The sequence below is a fragment of the Entamoeba dispar genome, genomic scaffold (genome assembly GCF_000209125.1).
Source record: "Entamoeba dispar SAW760 scf_1105229462873 genomic scaffold, whole genome shotgun sequence".
Taxonomy (NCBI): domain Eukaryota; phylum Evosea; order Mastigamoebida; family Endamoebidae; genus Entamoeba; species Entamoeba dispar.
In genome coordinates, this window is record NW_001855410.1 from 5,385 (window position 1) to 24,753 (window position 19,369).

The window sequence follows — 19,369 nt, forward strand, 5'->3', positions numbered from 1 at the left end:
TTATATGAAGCACTAATGCAATACAAGTCTTTGTTCACTAGATATTCAAGACGTTCTGTTGAACATGGAATTGCTATTATTCAAGACGGTGTTGAACAATTATCAAAACAAAATGATTTAACATCATACTTTGGGTTGATTGAATTCTACGAGAATTATTTAGAAACACATAAAAATCTTATTAATGACAAGTCAATTGTTCCTTTTAATAGTGTTATTGAAGTACCTGCATCAGAAGATAAAATTAAACAAGAAGAAGCTATTATTCAATTATTAAACCAAACTTCTTTTAACGAAATTAAAATAAAATTAAACAAAGATTTAGGCATTAGTTATATGAATATTGGTAATATCAATAAAGCTCTTCAGTCATTTATTAATGACATTAATGAAATTGCTATGTTATTTGATTATGTAAAACAACACAATAATATCCCTATGGAAAAATTAACATTATTATGTGTCCTTAAAGTTTTGTTATCAAATACTCCAACTAATGCAAGAAAGGTTTATCAATTAATACAAGACAATTATAATTATCTTTTATCTTCTCAAACTATTCAAGTTAGTATTCTTTATATTGTATTAATAATGAAAGTCGTTGATAAGAAAGATAAAAAAGAAGATATTGAAATTGCATTTAAAAAAGTAACTTCATCCTTTGAAACTATTTTAAAAGAAAATCAAGTTTTAGTATTTGTTGATGAACTTCATTCTAAGTACTTTGCTAAACCACAACCATCATTTAATCCATTATCATCATTAATGGAATCAATGATGCAAGGAGGACAACATTAATAAGACTAATTTATTTATTAGTTTTGATATTTGAGAAGTTTGAAAGAATAAGGAAGGAAAAAAGAAACGAAAACGAAAGAAAGAATTTTAAATCTTTTAACAAACGAAAGGAAAGAAAAAATCCTTCAAAGTCAGAAAAAAGTCAAAAAGATACTTTGTTGTATTTATGTAAGAAGATCTTACTTTCTCTTATTTACAATCCTTATGTCATCATTATATAATATTCGTCCTAAAGAATTTCCTAAAAAGTGTTGTGGTATTGTTGGATATGTTGGTAATGACTCTTGTTCAAAGTACCTATTTGAAGGACTTATGATTCTACAAAATAGAGGCTATGACTCAGCTGGAATTGCTTCTATTAATAATAACAAACAACTTATTGTAACAAAATATGCTAGTGAAGGTAGTACATCTGATTCTTTAAAAATTCTTGAAGGGCATTTAAATGAACACCAAAATAATACAATTGGCATTGCTCATACTCGATGGGCTACTCATGGCTCTAAAACTAATATTAATGCTCATCCTCATTGTGATCAACATAACAGAATTGCATTGGTTCACAACGGAGTCATCCAAAATTATGCTGAAATTAAAACAGAATTATGTAAAAAAGGAATTAAATTTATTTCAGAAACTGATTCAGAAGTTATTGCCCAATTAATTGGATATTATTTAGACCAAGGAGAATCGTTAATTGGATCATTAAAAAAATGTGAACAAAAGATGATTGGAACTTGGGGAGTAGTTATTGTTTCTATTGCACATCCAAACTGTTTATTTGCAATGAAGAATGGAAGTCCTTTATTAATTGGGATTGGGGACAATCGTAGATTTATTGCAAGTGAACCAGCTGCGTTTGCTAGATATACTCGAGAATTTATTTCATTAAAAGATATGGAAGTAGCTGTAATAGATGCAAGTAAACCAATTGATTTATCTCGTGTTGAAGTTCATCCAGAAGATAATATTACTCTTTCACCAGCACCATTTGCTCATTGGTGTATTAAAGAAATTACAGAACAACCAATTGCTGCATCTGCAGCAATGAATTATGGAGGACGATTTATTGATACAAAGAGTGTAAAATTAGGAGGATTAGAAAGTAAAGCAGAAGAACTTCTTCCAATAAAGAATCTTATAATTTCTGGTTGTGGAACAAGTTATTATGCCTCTATGTTTGGGTGTTCTATTATGCGTAAATTAAAATCATTTAATACTGTAGAAGTTATTGATGCTGCTGAGTTAACACTTGACTGTTTACCAGATGAAGGAGGGATGCTTGTTGTATCACAATCAGGAGAAACCAAAGATGTCCATAGGGCTTTACAATTAGCACAATCCATTGATATGCCAACTTTTTCTGTTATAAATGCAGTAGGTTCATTAATTGCTAGAACAACTATGTGTGGAGTTTATGTTAATGCTGGAAGAGAAAACTCAGTAGCATCTACAAAATCTTTTTCATCTCAAGTAATTTGTTTATGTCTTATTGCAGTATGGTTTTCACAACATAGAAAATGTATATCAGGAAGAGAACAAGTTATTTCAAGTTTACAAAGAATTCCAACATGTATGGGAATGGCTTTAACATGTCGTCCAAATTTACAAAGAATAGCACATAGACTTATTGAATTAAATACAACTTCAATGTTTATCCTTGGAAAAGGACTTGCTGAAAGTGTTGCCAAAGAAGGAGCATTAAAGATTAAAGAAATTTCTTATATCCATGCAGAGGGATATTCTGGAGGTGCATTAAAACATGGACCATTTGCTTTAATTGAAAAAGGACTTCCAGTAATTCTTATTATTTTAGATGATGAACATGCTAATTTAATGAAAGTAGCAGCAGAAGAAATCAAAGCAAGAGGTGCTTATTTGATTGTTATCACTGATCGCCAAGAATTAGCATGTGTTGCTGATGAAATTATTTTAATTTGTAGTGCTGGTTTATTAACAGCTCTTGTTGCAGTTGTTCCACTACAAATTTTAGCATATGAATTGTCTATTGCTAAAGGAATAAATCCAGATAAACCAAGAAATTTAGCAAAAGCTGTTACTGTGGACTAAAAATGTTTTAAGTGAATTTCCATTTATTGTCTTAGAAAAGTTTATAACTTTTTTTAATAATTTTTATTATTTAAATAAACCCTTTGAAATTTTTATGAAAAGAAAGAAGATAAGATTCAGTGATTAATGTCAAGACCAGAACATATTGCACCGCCTGAATTCTTTTATAATGAAGAAGAAGCTGGAAAGTATGCTAGAAATACTCGTATGGCCTATATCCAAACAGAAATGACAGAAAGAGCATTAGAATTATTAGGAATACCAGAAGAAACTAAAGGATTACATATTCTTGATCTTGGATGTGGTTCAGGATATTCAGGGGAAACTATTGAAGAGAATGGACATTATTGGACTGGAATGGATATTTCTCGAGATATGTTAAACATTGCAAAAGAAAATGGTTCAAGCGTTATACAAGGAGATATGGGAGATTATTTACCATTTAGACCTGGGTCATTTGATGGGTGTATTTCAATATCTGCAATTCAATGGCTTTGTCAAGCAGACAAAAAAACACATAATCCAGTAACAAGATTAAGAAAATTATTTGAAGCACTCTTTGGTTGTCTCAAACGAGGAACAAGAGCAGTTTTTCAATTATATCCAGAAACACCAAATGATTTAGAAATGATTACTAATGCTGCAACACATGCTGGATTTACTGGTGGAGTTGTAGTAGATTTTCCAAATAGTAAAAAAGCAAAGAAATATTATATTGTGTTAATGTGTGGTCAACAAAAAGGTGCATTACCACAAGCTCAAGGATTAGAAGTTACTGATGAGAATGAAGGAATTAAAGTTGATAAAAAGAAGTATAAAGATGCTACAAAACCATCAAAATTAAAATATAAAAGTAAAGCATGGATCTTTAGAAAGAAAGAAAGACAAAGAGAGAAAGGTATGGAAGTTCGACCTGACAGTAAATACACAGGAAGAAGAAGATCTGGAAAGAAGTTTTAAATTGATTGAATTTGTGTGTAATTGAAGAAGGTTAAATATATATTATAAAGAACTATAAAAAAAGAACTTAAAAGAAAATAATTAAAAGAATATTAAATAAATGGGAATAAAAGGTCAAGAAGGAAATTGTATTCTTTTACTTAAGGCTTTTGGAATTAGTTTATTTTTTCTTAGTGCGTTAGGAATTAGAATGGGGTTAATAGTATATGGAATGTACCAAGATCAAAAATTTAATGTAAGATATACTGATATTGATTATGATGTATATAATGATGCATCAAGATATTTAGTTAATGGAGAATCCCCTTATAGAAGAGCTACATATAGATATACACCATTATTAGCAGAAATATTAATTCCAGATATTCTTTTAAATGAACAATTTGGAAAAATATTATTTAGTATATTTGATATTATTATAGCTTGTCTTCAATTTAATTTATTAAGACAAACAAATTCATTTATTATGTCATTATTATATACTGCTATTTGGGCATTTAATCCAATGTCAATTGTTATTTCTACAAGAGGAAATGCTGAAGCTGTAGTATGTTTATTTGTTATTTTAACATTTTATTTCTTGTATAAAAGAAAAATATGGTTATGTGCATTATTCTTTGGACTATCTATTCATATGAAGATTTATCCAGTGTTATATGCATTGCCATTATTTTTTTGTTTACCTAATTTTTATCCAAATAAATCATTTTTTACCAAAGAAAGATTTATTGCAGTATTTGGAACAGCCTTTGTTTTAATAGGATTAACAGGATATTATTATTACCGTTATGGATTTGAATTTCTTTGGGAAACTTATTTATATCATGGAACACGTACAGACCATAGACATAATTTATCAGTATATTGGTATTATTTATCACTATCATTTGATTTCCCCAAATCAACAATACGATCATTAATTTCTTTCCTTCCACAAATTTTTTGTTTAATTGCAATTGGATTTAGGTATTGTAAAAAAGATATTATTTTTTGTTGTTATCTTATGACATGTATTTTTGTTGCATTTAATAAAGTATATACAATGCAATATTTCATTTGGTGGTTTGTTTTACTTCCATTTGTAGTACCAAAAATAATAGAAGGAGCATTACATCATATCTTTTTAACAGTGTTTGTAATTTTACAGTATATTATATCGTATGGTATTTGGCTTTATTATGGATATGAGCTTGAATTTAAAGGAAAGAATTCAATGTTTAACATATTCATTGCAGGAATCATTGTATTTGTTGCTAACATTATATTGATTATATGGCATATTTACGTATATTCACTCAGTGAGTCACTAAGAAAACAAAAAAAAGTAAACTAAATTAGTTTTAAACAACAAGTTTCTTTGTTTGTTTTAAACTTCATTGAAATGAAAGAGGAAAATTCTTCTGAATAACAAAAAAAAATAATTTATAAAAAAAATAAACTATAATAAATTATAATTTAATTAAAAAAAGAACTCAAAAAGATGAAGTGTAAATAAATAAAAATATGAATAAGATAGAAAGAGTTAATATCACTCTTGCATCTGAAAGTGAAGTCAATCGTTATACTCTTCAAGAAGTTATTCATTCAAACAAAGATTCAGTTATACAAAACGCTATTGAAAAATCACCTCAAGGAGCAAGAACAGTTGTAATTAAAAGACATTTAATTAATATGAATAAAAAAGATATTGTATTACAATATAGTGAGGCACTAAGATTATTACAACAATGTGAGCACATAAATATTATTAAAATATATAACTGTTTTTTTTGTTATTTTAATGGATCATTACAATTTTGGATTGTAATGGAAAAATGTACCCAAATGGATCTTTTATCTTTTATTCGATCTAATACTTCGTTTGGAGTTAATGAACAAACAATGTTCTTTATGTGTGATATCTCTTATGCTATTGAATACCTTTCTAAAAATTATTCATTATTTCAATATTCATTAACTCCAGAACATCTTCTTTTAACTAGAGATCCTTCAAGTCCTATTCCTCTTATTAAATTAACAAATTTATTTTCTTTAGTAACTGACTTAGAAGAATTATTTTATAAAAATTGTTATTATAACCCACCAGAATATATTAAAAAGAAAATTTTTGATAACTCTGTTATTTGGTCTATTGGAGTAATTTTTTTTATGTTAGTCCATGGACATCATCCATTGGAAATTGGAAAAACAGATATAATGTATAATATTCTTCATATGAAACCAATAGAATTTCCTTCTACTAATGACGAGTTATTTAGAGACCTTATTAAACGAATGTTAGTATATGACCCAAATAAACGTATATCTTTAGACCAATTTTTTGTTCATCCTTTTATTGAGAAATGTAGAAAATTTAAATGGGGAAAACCATCTGATCCAAGTATTTATCATCCTATTAAAATTGTTGGTAAAGGAAGTTATGGAACAGTAATGTATGCGTTACGTATTATTAATGGAGATAAAACTCCAGTTGCAATTAAAGAAATTCCTTATACTGGAAGAGATTCAGTAATAAGAGAAGCACGTGTTATGAGAATGTGTAAACATCCAAATTTAGTAGATTATTATGACTATTTTGAATTACCTTATTCAATTTGTGAAGGTGGAAAACAAGGAAAATACTCCTATCTTGTAATGGAATATTGTGACAGAGGAACATTAGAAACATATTTACATGCAAAAAAAAGACCATTACAAGATTTTGAAATACTTCATTTTTTATCAGAAATATGTAGTGGTTTATGGTATCTTCATTTTAATAAACATCTTCTTCATAGAGATCTTAAACTTGATAACTTTTTATTAAAAACACCAACTCAAATTAGTCAAAAACTTCCTCGGTTAAAGATTACTGATTATGGATTCTCAAGAATTTTTGGGACTGAAAGTCAATTGATTACTAGTTTCCTTGGAACTCCTATTTATGCTTCTCCAGAAATATTAAATGAAAAGGGGTATACTGTTAAATCAGATTTATATAGTGTTGGTGTTATTTTATATGTATTAGCTACAAACCAATTTCCATTTAGTGATGACAAAGATATCTTCTTAGAAAAAATGAGAAGAGAAGAACCATTACTATTCCCTTCAGACGTTGTTATTGACCCAATGCTTAAAGACTTAATTTGTCATCTTATTACTCATAAAGAAGCAGACCGTTGTAGTTGGGAAGAATTTTTCCAACACCCTTATGTTCAAAGAGCTGTTCCTGCTCATTCATTACCAACTCATAACGATTTCAGACAGTTCAAAGAACAAGAGATTGATATGATGTAAATGATTCATTTATTTTATTGTTATATAAAACTTTAATTTTTACTAAATGAACTTAAAAATTAGATTTCAAGATAAAAAAAAAGTAAAAAAAAAATAATAAGATTTTTTATTATCATTGTGATATGGGTGATTGTGTTGGTATTGATAACCAACAATTTGTCGAGATTTTTGAAAAGGAATTAATTAAGTTTAAAGAACAAATTGAAGAAGGAAAGAAAAAAGGAAGAATAGAATTAAATCCAGCTACTGTTCAATTATTTAATGGATTAACTAATCCATCTTATGGAACAATGGACACGTTACAAAATGAATTTGAACAAATTAAAAAAATATTAATAAAAGGGAATGAAGAAGAATTAGAGAGTCCAGAAATAGTAAGAACAGAAATACCGATATTACCATTATTTTTCCTTCAATACTGTGCAATTGAAGAGCTTCAATTTGAAAAATTAAGATATCAATTAGAAGTTAATAAATATAATATTCCAGAAGTATTAATTACATTGTCATTAGATAAAGTTAAAATTGATAATCTTAGAGAATTTTTAGTTAGTGGAGGAAGTGTGGTTTGGAAAAAATTACAGTATTTAACAATTTCAAATGCAGGTATTAGATCAATAGATGATGGATTATTTATTGAAGACTTTTTCCCAGAATTATTATTACTTGATCTTAGTAATAATGAAATTGAAGTATTAGAAAATATTGGTGAAAGACCATTAGAACATCTTAAGTTAAATAATAATAAAATAGCATCAATTAGATTAACAGTAGTTGGTTCAATTAGTAAATTAGAATTAAATGATAATAAAATATCAAATATTTTACCATTAAGTAATTTCTATGGATTGGAAAGATTATGGTTAGCAAATAATCAGATTAAGTACTTTACTGATTTTGAGAAAGTATTTTCTAAAATGTATAATTTAAAAGATGTTATGTTAAATGGAAATTCAATTTGTGCAGATGATTCTTTTAAGATGAATATATCTACTGTAATGCCAATTTTTCAAACAGGAATCACTGCAGATATTACATTAAATGGAGTAAAAATGTCTAAAGATGAACAAAAGAAAGTGTTAATGAGATTATCATCACGTTCATATTATATGCTTGATGAAATTCTTGATGATAATGAAATTCAAAAAGAAAAAGAGATTGGAAAAAAACAACAAAAAGAAATTGAAATGGAAAAAAGAAGACTTAGAGAAATGAAAGCTAACTTTAAAGCAGAAAAAGAAGTTAGACTTAAAAAAGAACTTGCTATATGTAATTTTTATCGTAATTTCTTATTTATGAGTAGAAAGACTGGGTTTGAACAAATGGAAGAAAGGCAACGTGGAGAAAATTATTTAAATTATGTTAAAACTTTAATTGAACAAAGTAGAGTAAAACAAACATTAAGTCCATTAGAAATAGAAAGTGATGAAAGTGATGAAGAAAGTGATATCGAAATTCAAGCTATTGAAGAAAATGCAGATGGAACTATTCCAGTATTTAGAATTGACGTTAGCAAATGGGTAGAACAAACATATTTTGATAAGCAAATACTTTCTATGGTTAATGTTATGGAAAATGCTAAACAACGTTCATTTAATTTTAAATTATTCTTTGAAGAAGAAACAAATCGAATGAGAAAAATTACTATTGAAATTCCTTTAAGTAGAAAAGAATTCCCTGGATATTTTAAAGACGTCATTAATCATTTCGATAAACATAAAGCAAATTTCCAACAAAATGATAGAATGAAAGAAGAAAGATGGAAAAGAGTATTAAAAAAGAAAGAAGAAGAAAATAATCTTTTAGAAGAAGAAAAAAAGAAAGTCAATACATTTAAAGGTGTTAGAAGAGAAATGAATGATGGACATTTAGCACAACGTATAGACGATGCTCAAGTTAGAGTTAAAAATCAATTTATTAAATGTGAAGGTAACGCATCAAGATTACTTATTCAAAGTGATAAAAATACACAAAGAGCAGTATTGAAAGAATTAGAAAAACCAAAAGAGAAAGGAAATTTAACACATCATAGAAGTGAATTATTTAATAAACCAGAAAATGTTTCTTCTATTGAAAGAATGATTGATAAACAAATTAAAGAAATGAAAGGAAAAGAAAATAAAGAAAGAGTATTTTCTATTGGTTTGTGTAATGATAATGGAACTGAAGAAGCTAAAAAGAATATTTTATTATTAATCAATCAATGTAAACCATTTGATATTAAAGTTGAACGTCAAAAAATTCAAAATTCTCGTGGTACTGCTCATAGGCCAAGTGCTTTAATTGGTTATTCAATGTTACTAAAAGACCAAAAAGATCCCGTTTATGCTACTCGAGCTAAGGTTGAACAAGAAGAACCAAATTTCTTTGGAGAAAAGAAAGAAAAAGAAGAGATTGATGTGACAATGGTAAAAATGTTTGGAGTAGAATTTCCATTAAAGGCAATGAGAAAGAGAAGAGGTACAATGAGAGAAAACAGAACTATTCCAAGAAGAACAATTGCTTCAAAATTTAGAATTGGAAGACAAGCCCAAAGTGCCTTCATGAAAGTTACCAAACCAACACGTTCAAGAAATGAACTTGTTGATAGTGTATTAGCTCGAGTCTCTGAAAATAAAGAAGGGTCTGAAAGTAAAACAAGGATTGTTGTTGGTCGTCAAAGAAGACCAACAGAAGAAAGTATTAAACCAATTATTGATGACGGAACATTACCTCCTGTACCTCCTAAGCCAAGAAGCGGATTAATGAATGAAAGTGCCCCAAGTTCTGAAGATAACGAAGATAGTCCAGTTAAAAGAAGACCTGTTATTGGTATGACTCAACGAGGGCAAAGGAATAGTCCCCTTGCTATTCCTCCAGAACAAACATTACAAAACGTCCCTGCTGTACCCAGTAAACCATCTAGACTTCTTGGTACTGTTCAGCCTGAAGAAGTTAGTGATATACCACCACCTGTCCCATCTAAACCACCTAGGTTAGAACAAAATGAACTTCCAAAAGAACCAGAAGAAGATAAAAAAGCAATCAAAGAAGAAGACAAAAAAGCAATCAAAGAAGAAGACAAAAAAGCAATCAAAGAAGAAGAAAAAAGACAAAAAGAAGAGGAGAAACGACAAAAAGAGGAAGAGAAACGACAAAAAGAGGAAGAGAAACGACAAAAAGAAGAAGAAAAGAGATTGAGAGAAGAAGAAAAGAGACAGAAAGAAGAAGAAGAAAAAAGACAAAAAGAGGAAGAGAAGAGACTAAGAGAAGAGGAAAAATTAAAGAAAAAGCTTGAAGAAGATGAACGCAAGAAAATGAAAGAAGAAATGAAGAAGGCCCAAAAAGAAGAAGAGCGACTCAAAAAAGAAGAAAAGAAACAAGAAAAGAAAAATAAAAAGACCGAAGACACTAACAACAATGAAAGTGAAGAAGAAGTTATTCCTGGTGTTCCCTCTCAAAACTTCCCAACCCCTGCTGCTGTGGCTAATCCTGTTGATGGAGAATTTAGTAGTAAAGGAATCGTAACTCCTAAAGAGATTTCATTAGATTTGAATCAATTAGATTTTGTAAAACAACCAGTTCATCAAGATGAAGAAGACGATGAAATACCAACACAACCAATTACAAGAAAAATGGGTAATCTTCTTGGAACCAGACAGCCTAAGAAAGAGACTCTTCCACAAGAAGAACCAGAAGGAGATGAAGAACCAATTGAACCTGCATTTGCACATCGAGGATTCCAAATGGGAGTTAGAAAACCACATGCAGTACAACAAATTCCTGTCAATATTTCATCATACACTCCAGATCAATACCAAGAAGAAACACCAGAAGCTACTACTACAACTGAAGAAACCAATGAAGCACCACCAGTTCCAGCACCAAGGAGGGGATTAATGCTTGGCAGAAGAAGTATAAACGAAACAAGCAGCGAAGAACCAAGTCAAGAAGAATTACCACCACCAGTACCAGAAAAAACATACATAGAACAAGAAGAGATTTGCGAAGCACCACCAGTTCCAGCACCTAGGAGAGGATTAACTCTTGGAAGAAAATCTGTTACAAATATTCCCAGTGAAGAGCACCAACAAGAACAACCAATCCCACCACCTCCTCCAGAAAGAGTCTACAAGGAGACACAACAGACTAATACTGAACAAGAAGATGAGTTAAATGAAGTACCACCAGTTCCAGCACCAAGAAATGGATTGGCTCATGTCAGACAAAGTACTGTAGAAGAACAGCCCAAACAAAAAGAGCCATCCCCTCAGCCATCGGTTACAGAGCCACCTGTACCAGCTGCTGTGGCCAATCCAATAGACAATGCCTCAACTGGTCCAATTATCACTCCTAAAGAGATTTCATTAGATTTGAATCAATTAGATTTTGTAAAACAACCAGTTCATCAAGATGAAGAAGACGATGAAATACCAACACAACCAATTACAAGAAAAATGGGTAATCTTCTTGGAACCAGACAGCCTAAGAAAGAGGTCCGTCAACAAGAAGAACCAGAAGGAGATGAAGAACCAATTGAACCTGCATTTGCACATCGAGGATTCCAAATGGGAGTTAGAAAACCACATGCAGTACAACAAATTCCTGTCAATATTTCATCATACACTCCAGATCAATACCAAGAAGAAACACCAGAAGCTACTACTACAACTGAAGAAACCAATGAAGCACCACCAGTTCCAGCACCAAGGAGGGGATTAATGCTTGGCAGAAGAAGTGTACAACAAACAACAAGTTCAGAAGAAGGTTTTGTTGATAACCAATATTCTAATGCCTCTGAACAAACAGACGAACAAGAAGAGATTTGCGAAGCACCACCAGTTCCAGCACCTAGGAGAGGGTTAGTGTTGGGTAGACGTTCATCAAGTATTTCAAGTGAAGAACATTCATTTGGACAAGGTTATGAAAAAACTAATGAAGAGCAATATCCAAATACTGAAGGAGCCATTCAACAAGAAGTTCCTGAACAGTTTCAAGAAGAACAACCAGCAGAACAAAATCAACAACCCCAAAGACAAGGAAGAATAAGTATTGGAAGGAAAGGAGGGAGAAACTCATTCAGTCGAAGAGGTAGAGGATAAACTGCGTTTATTTAAAACTATATTTTTATATTTGTTTTGTTCACTTTCAATGTTTTATTCTGGATGTGTTGTGTATTAGATTAATTCTTTATATTTTTTACTAGTCGAATAGAGGTGAGGAAATAGTAGATAATTATTTTGAATTTGTGACAGTTGAAATGATGAAGGTGTTATAAAATGAAATTATCATAAACAATAAATAGTGTATATATTATTAACAATAAAGCACATGACACAACAACAATAATCCTAGTCTATACAGTTATAATAAACTTGAAACAATTCTGATAAAGAGAAATAAAAAAGTAATACAAAATGACAGACACAAAGAGAGTCATTAAATTATTGCATTTATTTCTTATTTAAACTTGTACTGTTTCATTAATTCAATTTATTGTTTGACTTATTATTTATTCTTCATTTAAGTTTGTTATTAGATTCTTATTGTTATTTAAATCAAATATTTATTTTATGTATTATATTCTAATAATAGATATAAGTTACTGGGTAATCACTTTATTTTAACTATTGATAGTATTGTTTAGTGGTTAATTAACTGTTAACAGAAGTAGTCTCTTCACTTCCTCATTCTCTAACAACTCTATCGAGTATGTTCTATTGTTGTAGAATTAGTGTTCCATGACCTCCATCATGTTCTTTATTACAAGGTTTTTGATTTCTTTGGTGATATCAATTTCGATTTTTAATTCTTTAATTAATTTAATACTTTCCGCATTTACTAGCCCATTAATCCAAATTACTATTGGAATTATTTTGACATCCTTTAGTTTCTCTATTTTAATTAACCTATTTTTCAATTCCTTATACTTATTTCTTTTCTTCAAATACCCTCCATTAATATTATGATCTGCCACAATAGTCATATCAATTATTAGACCAGTTTTATTCTTTTTATTTATTACATATATATCTGATATTTTATGATATTGTTATTCACTTTTTGATATTATTTATTTGTTTAATATTATAATGATGTCATTGTATTGGAACATTGTTTCATATGTTTATTTTTTATATTGTTTATTTCCTGTGTATTTTCTTATTATCCCATATGATGATGCCAATATGGTCATGTTTCTCAATTTGTGATTTATTATGACAAATACAAGATAGTAGAATGTGTTCTACTGTGGATATCTTGTCTTTACAAAGTGGGCAGTACTTTAATCTTTCATTTTTTAATATTTTTGCTTTCCTGTACCCACTAAATATTGCTCCATCTTGCATTTTAGTTAATTGGAGAAATGCATTTTTCTTAATATTGATGGACTTCCATGCATTGATTGTAGTAGTTTTATCTATAAATTTTGAATCAATCAATCTTCTAAAATGTCCACTTGTTTGATTTCCATTTTTTGATGTATTGGTTGGTCATTAATTTCTTTATTTTTAATACTACCTCTTTTTTATTTTTATTTTCAATAAATTCATTTATTATTTCTTCTATTTTCGTTTCTGGGATTTTATGACTTAGTGCTTTTTTAATTCTATTCCATATTCATTTCTTGGAATACCATCTATCTATTATGTTATTTCTTATTTCACTCTTGTACATTAGTACATTACTATTCTAATTAATTCAATAACATATTCGTCCCTTAGGCTTATTAATCATTCACCAATTTCATTTATAGGGACATAGACGGTCTTTGGAGTTACAACAATGTATTTTGCCTTTCTTAAATATTTTCTTATCTCAAAATCCATTCTATCTAGGTCAGTTACCTTCCAATTTACTACTGATGCTGAATATCTGAAGATGGGTATTACTTCAGTATTAATTCTTGTAATATATCTTCTATTACTACTTTCATCAGTATTTATCTCTTCCATTTTCTTCATCATCTTTTATTTGATGATTTTACAATTGAAGGTATCATTAATTTCATCTGACTGCCATACTCCTAAATATTTATACAAGTCCTCTCCTTCAATTATTGGGATGTTTTGCATTCAATCTGGTATTTTATTAATGTTCTTTAATATCATTCCTGATTTCTTTTCATTCATTTCCATCCCTATTCCACTTATTATTTGTTTAATTTCATTGTGGATTGTTCCCATTTCTTCATTACTTTGTGTCATTATTCTCAATTCATCCATATACAATGTATGGTTTGATTTTGGGAACTTCTCTTCTATGATTTGAGAAATTACATTCATTTGGATGAAGAAGAGTAGAAATGATAATGAATCACATTGTAAAATTCATCAATTTAATACATCCTAGATATTCGTTGTATTTATATCCTATGAATATCTTCCATCTGTTCATCATACTTTCTACAATATCTATGATGACACCCTCTACATTAAAATATTTAAGTGTTTCTATTACCCATTCATGATTTACTGAGTCATATGCTTTCTTAATATCATAATATGACTCTACATATTTTGTGTATTTCTCTTCTTTCTGCTGCTTTAACATATAACTGTTAATTAATCGTTCTTTAGCAGCAAGAGATTGCAATTTACATCCCAATTGATTTTTACTAATTTTTAATGATTCACTATTCATGTTAATTCTATTGTGAATCTTATCTTTCAATATGGAGGTAAATACTTTCATTATTACATTTGTACACTGATATGACGATAATTAATGACATCGTTCATATCACCTCATTTGTGGATTAGTATAGTTCTTCCACTTACCATGTCTAGAGTGATGTTTTCATTGAAATTTAACCATTCATTGAATATATTAAGAATGGAATTTCTTGATGATGACATTCTCTTCCAATAATACAAATATATAGTGTCAATACCTGGTGATTTCCAATTACTTATTTTCATCAGGCTTAGATTTAAATCATCCAATGTGATGATGACACTATCATAATTCCTGTATCTTTCATTCCACGAGGTGATTTGTTTTATTTTCAAATGTTCTTTATTTAATATCACCTGTGTTTCATATAACGATTTCCAATATTCTAAAATAATATCGTTATTTGGGTATATTTCATTTTGTGTTTCTTCTTTATTTTGATTTTCTTATTAGAATCAAACATGATTTTATTTGTATTGATTCTGACAATTTCATTCTTATTAAATTTAATTCTTTCTTTAATCATCGTCATCGTATATTTTAGGTACTTTATTCTTTCTTGTGCTTTCATTTTAATTTCATCTACATCTTGTTCATTCAATCTCATGATGCATTTTATTTTGTACCATTCCCTTGACTAGATCTTCTAATCTATTTATTTTCATTAGGATTTCTTTTACTTCATCAAATTTATCTCATTTAAATTTATTTTGGAGATAGTAATGCATACACATTGAAATCCTTTTCATATCTTCTTGCAGATTTTCTATTCTCCTGACCATACCCATTTGTTATTAATTTCTCTTATTAATTTATCTGATTCTTTCATTTTCCAGTAGTAATTAATATTTACACATTTATCTATCTTCATTTCTTTAACTTGAATGATGATAGAGTTAAGATATTCATCATCAACATCAATAGTGTTATTTTTTATGATAATGTTTTTATTATTGGGTTACACTCTACTTTCCCTTCTATGATGGTTCATTTTCATTTTAATATATATTTTAGTTGTTTCTTTTATTTTATGTGATAATTTAATATTATTAATGTATTCTTTCTCATTATTTACATTAATGTTTATTATTTTTATTATATTTTCTATTTGTTCATTTCTTAATTTCTTATTTAATTTCTTATTTAATAAATTAATTGCAAAACAATACAACACATCAATTAAATTTCTATTTGTTTGATTTATTGTGTTTTCTTCTCTTCTTGATTGATTATTATTTCTTGTTTTTTGATACTCAGTGTTTTGCTCTCTTCTTCTTCTATTTCCATAATTGTCTTTTTCATAGTTGTAGTTTTGTTCATTTGTATTGTCCATGATGATGATGTTCTCAATATTTGTTGTGTATTTATCACTAGAGTCATTGTTTTCTTCTTCTCCAGTTCCTTCTGGGATAAAAAATTTTCGATACTTTCTTGTTGTTTTGATATTATTTGATTTTGTTCTTCATTTTCTCTTTGTGTATGGTCTAGTTCTTTTCTTGTTATTTCTGCAATCTCATAGTTTTGAATCCCACTTTTTTGATATACAGAGATTTGATTTTCTTTATCTCTTATGTTCTTTTTCAGAACCTCAGCACTCTTCTCCAACTCATCAGCCCTCTTCTTCTCCAACTCATCACCTTTAAGGACTTCGTCCTTCTCTTTCTTCAGCTTCTCACAGCTAGCTCGGAGTGTTCGGATGGTTTCATCCTTACCTCATACTTCTATGTTCCTTCTACCATTTGTTTCATTTATTTTTCCTTGTAATGTATTATTTTCCTCTTTTAATTTAGAGTTTTCTTTTCTTATTTCATTATATGTAGTTTGAATCTTATTTATTTGTGTTTTAATCTTTTCTATTTCTTCTTCAAACTCTTTCCTGACTGTTTCTCTTGCTTTTTGAATTATTTCATTTGAAATGATTCATTCTTCTTCCATCTTCTTTGTTTGAAGTTCTTTAATAGTTTCTTCTATTTATTTGATTTTATTTTGAAGAATGTTAATTTCTTCTTTGTTATATTCTTCTTCTTTATCTTTGAATTCGAAGGTAGCACGTCAGAGACACCACACAAAACCCTAAAATAATTCCATCCTTCGAATCCCCCAGTTATGGACTGGTTATGACGTGTCTTGGTGAGGTAGTGCACCACCCAATACTAGATGGTTATTTTTTTTATTATGACTGATTATTATGGAGACATTATTTATAAGGATTATTATTTATTATTATTTATTATTATTTATTATTATTTATTATTATTTATTAAGGATTATTATTTATTTTGATATGAGACTATTAAACTATTATGGTGGTAGTATTATTATTAATTAGGACGCAACATATTTATCAACGATAGATTTGGGCTGAATACATGGTGTGTTATCAAGAAAAAGGGATTCTTTAATTGGTGTCGATGATAAAGAAGATAGGCCATAGTCTCATAGTGGTTATGGATATATTCTTCTAATAATAACACATAAACAATGAAGAGTTTTTTAATACTCATCTAATTCAAGGTATGAGTCAGGCAGCAACTTAAATGAGGAACCATTTAAGTCGAGCGTGTTTGAAAAAAACATTATTTCATATGAAATAAAGCATGTTGAAGAAACTGGTTTTTGCTCACTTCTCAACATGATGAAAACCTAAATATAGGTAATTCATAATTGATTCCTTCTTATTCTTCTTCTTTATCTTTTGTTTTTTGTTTATGTTATTTTTAATTTATTATTATTGTACTTTTATTTCTTTTCTTTGTTTTTTGTTTTTGTTTTTGATTCATTTTTCATTTATTTTAATATTTTCATCTTTTATTTTGTTTTATCTTTGAATTCTTATTTGTTTTTCTTTATTATTTTCTTCTTTCTTATTGAATATAATTCTTGGAGAATATTATACATTTTCTTTACCTTCATACTTTTTAAGTATTTCTGTTTATTCTCCTTTCTCCTGTTCTCTTGTTATTCTTTTAATTTTCTTTTGAATTTCTTTTGTTGTTAACCATTTAGGTTTCTTGTTTGTATAATGTTTATTATCATTATACTTACATTGTTTCTTATTTGTTTTTATTTGTATTCTTCTTTTTCTATTCACTTTTTTCTTGTCATTTCTTTTACTATTATTATTATGCATTTTATTGTTATTTCATTCATTCTTTTCTTTGAACTTGAATACCTGTTTTTTGTTTGATTTTCTTTACAAGACCCTATGGTATTACTCAATAGCCATGGCAACAAAATATGTTGTATATTTTACATGATAAAAGGATCTTAAGAAATAATAAACAAAATAAAATAAAGATAGAAAATAAATAAAATAAAAGATATAAAGAAATAAAATAAAAAAGAAAGATAAGAATAAGAATATAAAAATAAGAATAAAAATAAATAAAGAATAAAATGAGAATTATAAAACAAATATAAAGAATGATATATTAATCAATAAAGAGAAAAGAATAATATCAAGAATATAAATGATAATCAATTATAATTTATTTCTACTTCAATTTATATTGTATTTCATTTAATGTATTTTTATTTCATTCATCATTATCTTTAAAACAATTTCTTGGTATTCTTTTATTTTTCTTTAATTCTTCTTCACATCCACATTTATAAAAACATCCATATCCAAATGTTGTAATCGATGATGGTATATTAATTGATGTTAATGATGTGCATCTATCAAAACAATAATTTCCTATTTCACTAATTAATGACGGTATATTAATTGTTGTTAGTTCATAACATCTTTTAAAACATTCTTCTCCTAATTTAGTAATTGACATTGGTATGTTAATTGATTTTAATGATGTACATTTATAAAAACAATAATCTCCTATTTCACTAACAGATGATGGAATAATAAATTCATTAACATCTTTCTTTTCAATATTCTTTCCATTGATTATTTGTAGATTATCAGGTATTTTAATACTAACTAACACTGGTTTATTCATAAATATTCTTTCTTCACTAGTATATTGTAGATTAATTATATTCATATTAGTTAATGATATACAATTATTAAAACACATTTTTCTTATTTTACTAATTGTTGATGGTATAGCAATAGATGTCAATGATGAACATTCAGAAAAACAATAATTTCCTATTTCATTAACTGATGATGGTATATTAATTGATGTTAATGAATAACATCTTTCAAAACATTCATACCCAAGTGATTTAACTTCTGATGGTATTGTATTTCCATACTTATATCTATCTTCTTTTCTATACTCTATTTTTTTATATATTTCCTTGTTATTTCTCTCGTAATATGTTGAATATTTTACTTTATACCATATCATTTTTTTAAATATTCTTCCATCATCAAATATTTTATCTCTTCTATTATAAATATGAAATGTTTCAATATTAGGAAACAATTTTCTTGAATAATTATTTAAAGGAATTGGATTAAAATGAAATCTTTCCATATTTCCTTGAAATCTTTTAATTCCAATTTCTAAATTAATAAAATCATTAATATCATCAAAGTACATTGATGTTATCATTATTTCATTATATCCTAATTTCATTATTGAGTTATATTAATTGATAGTTCTTTTTTTTATTTAATATGAGCTTAAAATAATTTTAAGATTAT

The 19,369-nt window shown here is 27.9% G+C and overlaps 7 protein-coding genes across 7 annotated transcripts in view, besides 16 other annotated features; 6 read left to right on the top strand and 1 right to left on the bottom strand.

Moving 5' to 3' along the window:
- Positions 1 to 798, top strand: part of EDI_229840 (uncharacterized protein) — a gene marked incomplete at both ends in the record, with an annotated part of 912 nt that extends 114 nt beyond the window's left edge. The window contains one exon of the mRNA XM_001733454.1: positions 1 to 798. This exon is cut by the window's left edge and continues 114 nt beyond it. Within this exon, the coding sequence (XP_001733506.1) occupies positions 1 to 798 (798 nt within the window).
- Positions 799 to 1,002: 204 nt separating this feature from the next.
- EDI_229950 (glucosamine--fructose-6-phosphate aminotransferase) lies at positions 1,003 to 2,868 on the top strand (the record flags this gene model as incomplete). The annotated part of the gene is made up of 1 exon (XM_001740330.1): positions 1,003 to 2,868. The coding sequence occupies one exon, from the start codon at positions 1,003 to 1,005 to the stop codon at positions 2,866 to 2,868; it is 1,866 nt and encodes a 621-aa protein (XP_001740382.1).
- Positions 2,869 to 2,908: 40 nt separating this feature from the next.
- Positions 2,909 to 2,947: a sequence feature (AT_rich).
- Positions 2,948 to 2,994: 47 nt separating this feature from the next.
- EDI_229960 (uncharacterized protein) lies at positions 2,995 to 3,828 on the top strand (the record flags this gene model as incomplete). Its single annotated transcript, XM_001740331.1, has 1 exon — positions 2,995 to 3,828. One exon carries the CDS (start codon positions 2,995 to 2,997, stop codon positions 3,826 to 3,828), a length of 834 nt encoding a protein of 277 aa, XP_001740383.1.
- A 31-nt stretch (positions 3,829 to 3,859) lies between these two features.
- Positions 3,860 to 3,930: a sequence feature (AT_rich).
- Positions 3,929 to 5,161, top strand: EDI_229970 (GPI mannosyltransferase, putative; the record flags this gene model as incomplete). Its single annotated transcript, XM_001740332.1, has 1 exon — positions 3,929 to 5,161. One exon carries the CDS (start codon positions 3,929 to 3,931, stop codon positions 5,159 to 5,161), a length of 1,233 nt encoding a protein of 410 aa, XP_001740384.1.
- A 73-nt stretch (positions 5,162 to 5,234) lies between these two features.
- Positions 5,235 to 5,346: a microsatellite.
- Positions 5,332 to 7,104, top strand: EDI_229980 (uncharacterized protein; the record flags this gene model as incomplete). The annotated part of the gene is made up of 1 exon (XM_001740333.1): positions 5,332 to 7,104. The coding sequence occupies one exon, from the start codon at positions 5,332 to 5,334 to the stop codon at positions 7,102 to 7,104; it is 1,773 nt and encodes a 590-aa protein (XP_001740385.1).
- Positions 5,566 to 5,610: a sequence feature (AT_rich).
- Positions 5,879 to 5,906: a sequence feature (AT_rich).
- A 7-nt stretch (positions 7,105 to 7,111) lies between the features above and the next one.
- Positions 7,112 to 7,217: a sequence feature (AT_rich).
- Positions 7,218 to 7,226: 9 nt separating this feature from the next.
- EDI_229990 (uncharacterized protein) lies at positions 7,227 to 12,185 on the top strand (the record flags this gene model as incomplete). Its single annotated transcript, XM_001740334.1, has 1 exon — positions 7,227 to 12,185. One exon carries the CDS (start codon positions 7,227 to 7,229, stop codon positions 12,183 to 12,185), a length of 4,959 nt encoding a protein of 1,652 aa, XP_001740386.1.
- Positions 7,423 to 7,445: a sequence feature (AT_rich).
- Positions 10,100 to 10,173: a microsatellite.
- Positions 10,180 to 10,344: a microsatellite.
- Positions 10,352 to 10,521: a microsatellite.
- Positions 12,186 to 12,632: 447 nt separating the features above from the next.
- Positions 12,633 to 12,677: a sequence feature (AT_rich).
- Positions 12,678 to 12,816: 139 nt separating this feature from the next.
- Positions 12,817 to 16,793: a repeat region.
- Positions 16,794 to 16,796: 3 nt separating this feature from the next.
- Positions 16,797 to 17,012: a repeat region.
- Positions 16,970 to 17,434: a repeat region.
- Positions 17,425 to 18,028: a repeat region.
- Positions 18,029 to 18,043: 15 nt separating this feature from the next.
- Positions 18,044 to 18,157: a microsatellite.
- Positions 18,158 to 18,296: 139 nt separating this feature from the next.
- EDI_230000 (uncharacterized protein) lies at positions 18,297 to 19,301 on the bottom strand (the record flags this gene model as incomplete). Its single annotated transcript, XM_001740335.1, has 1 exon — positions 18,297 to 19,301. The coding sequence occupies one exon, from the start codon at positions 19,299 to 19,301 to the stop codon at positions 18,297 to 18,299; it is 1,005 nt and encodes a 334-aa protein (XP_001740387.1).
- Positions 19,302 to 19,369: the final 68 nt, after the last annotated feature.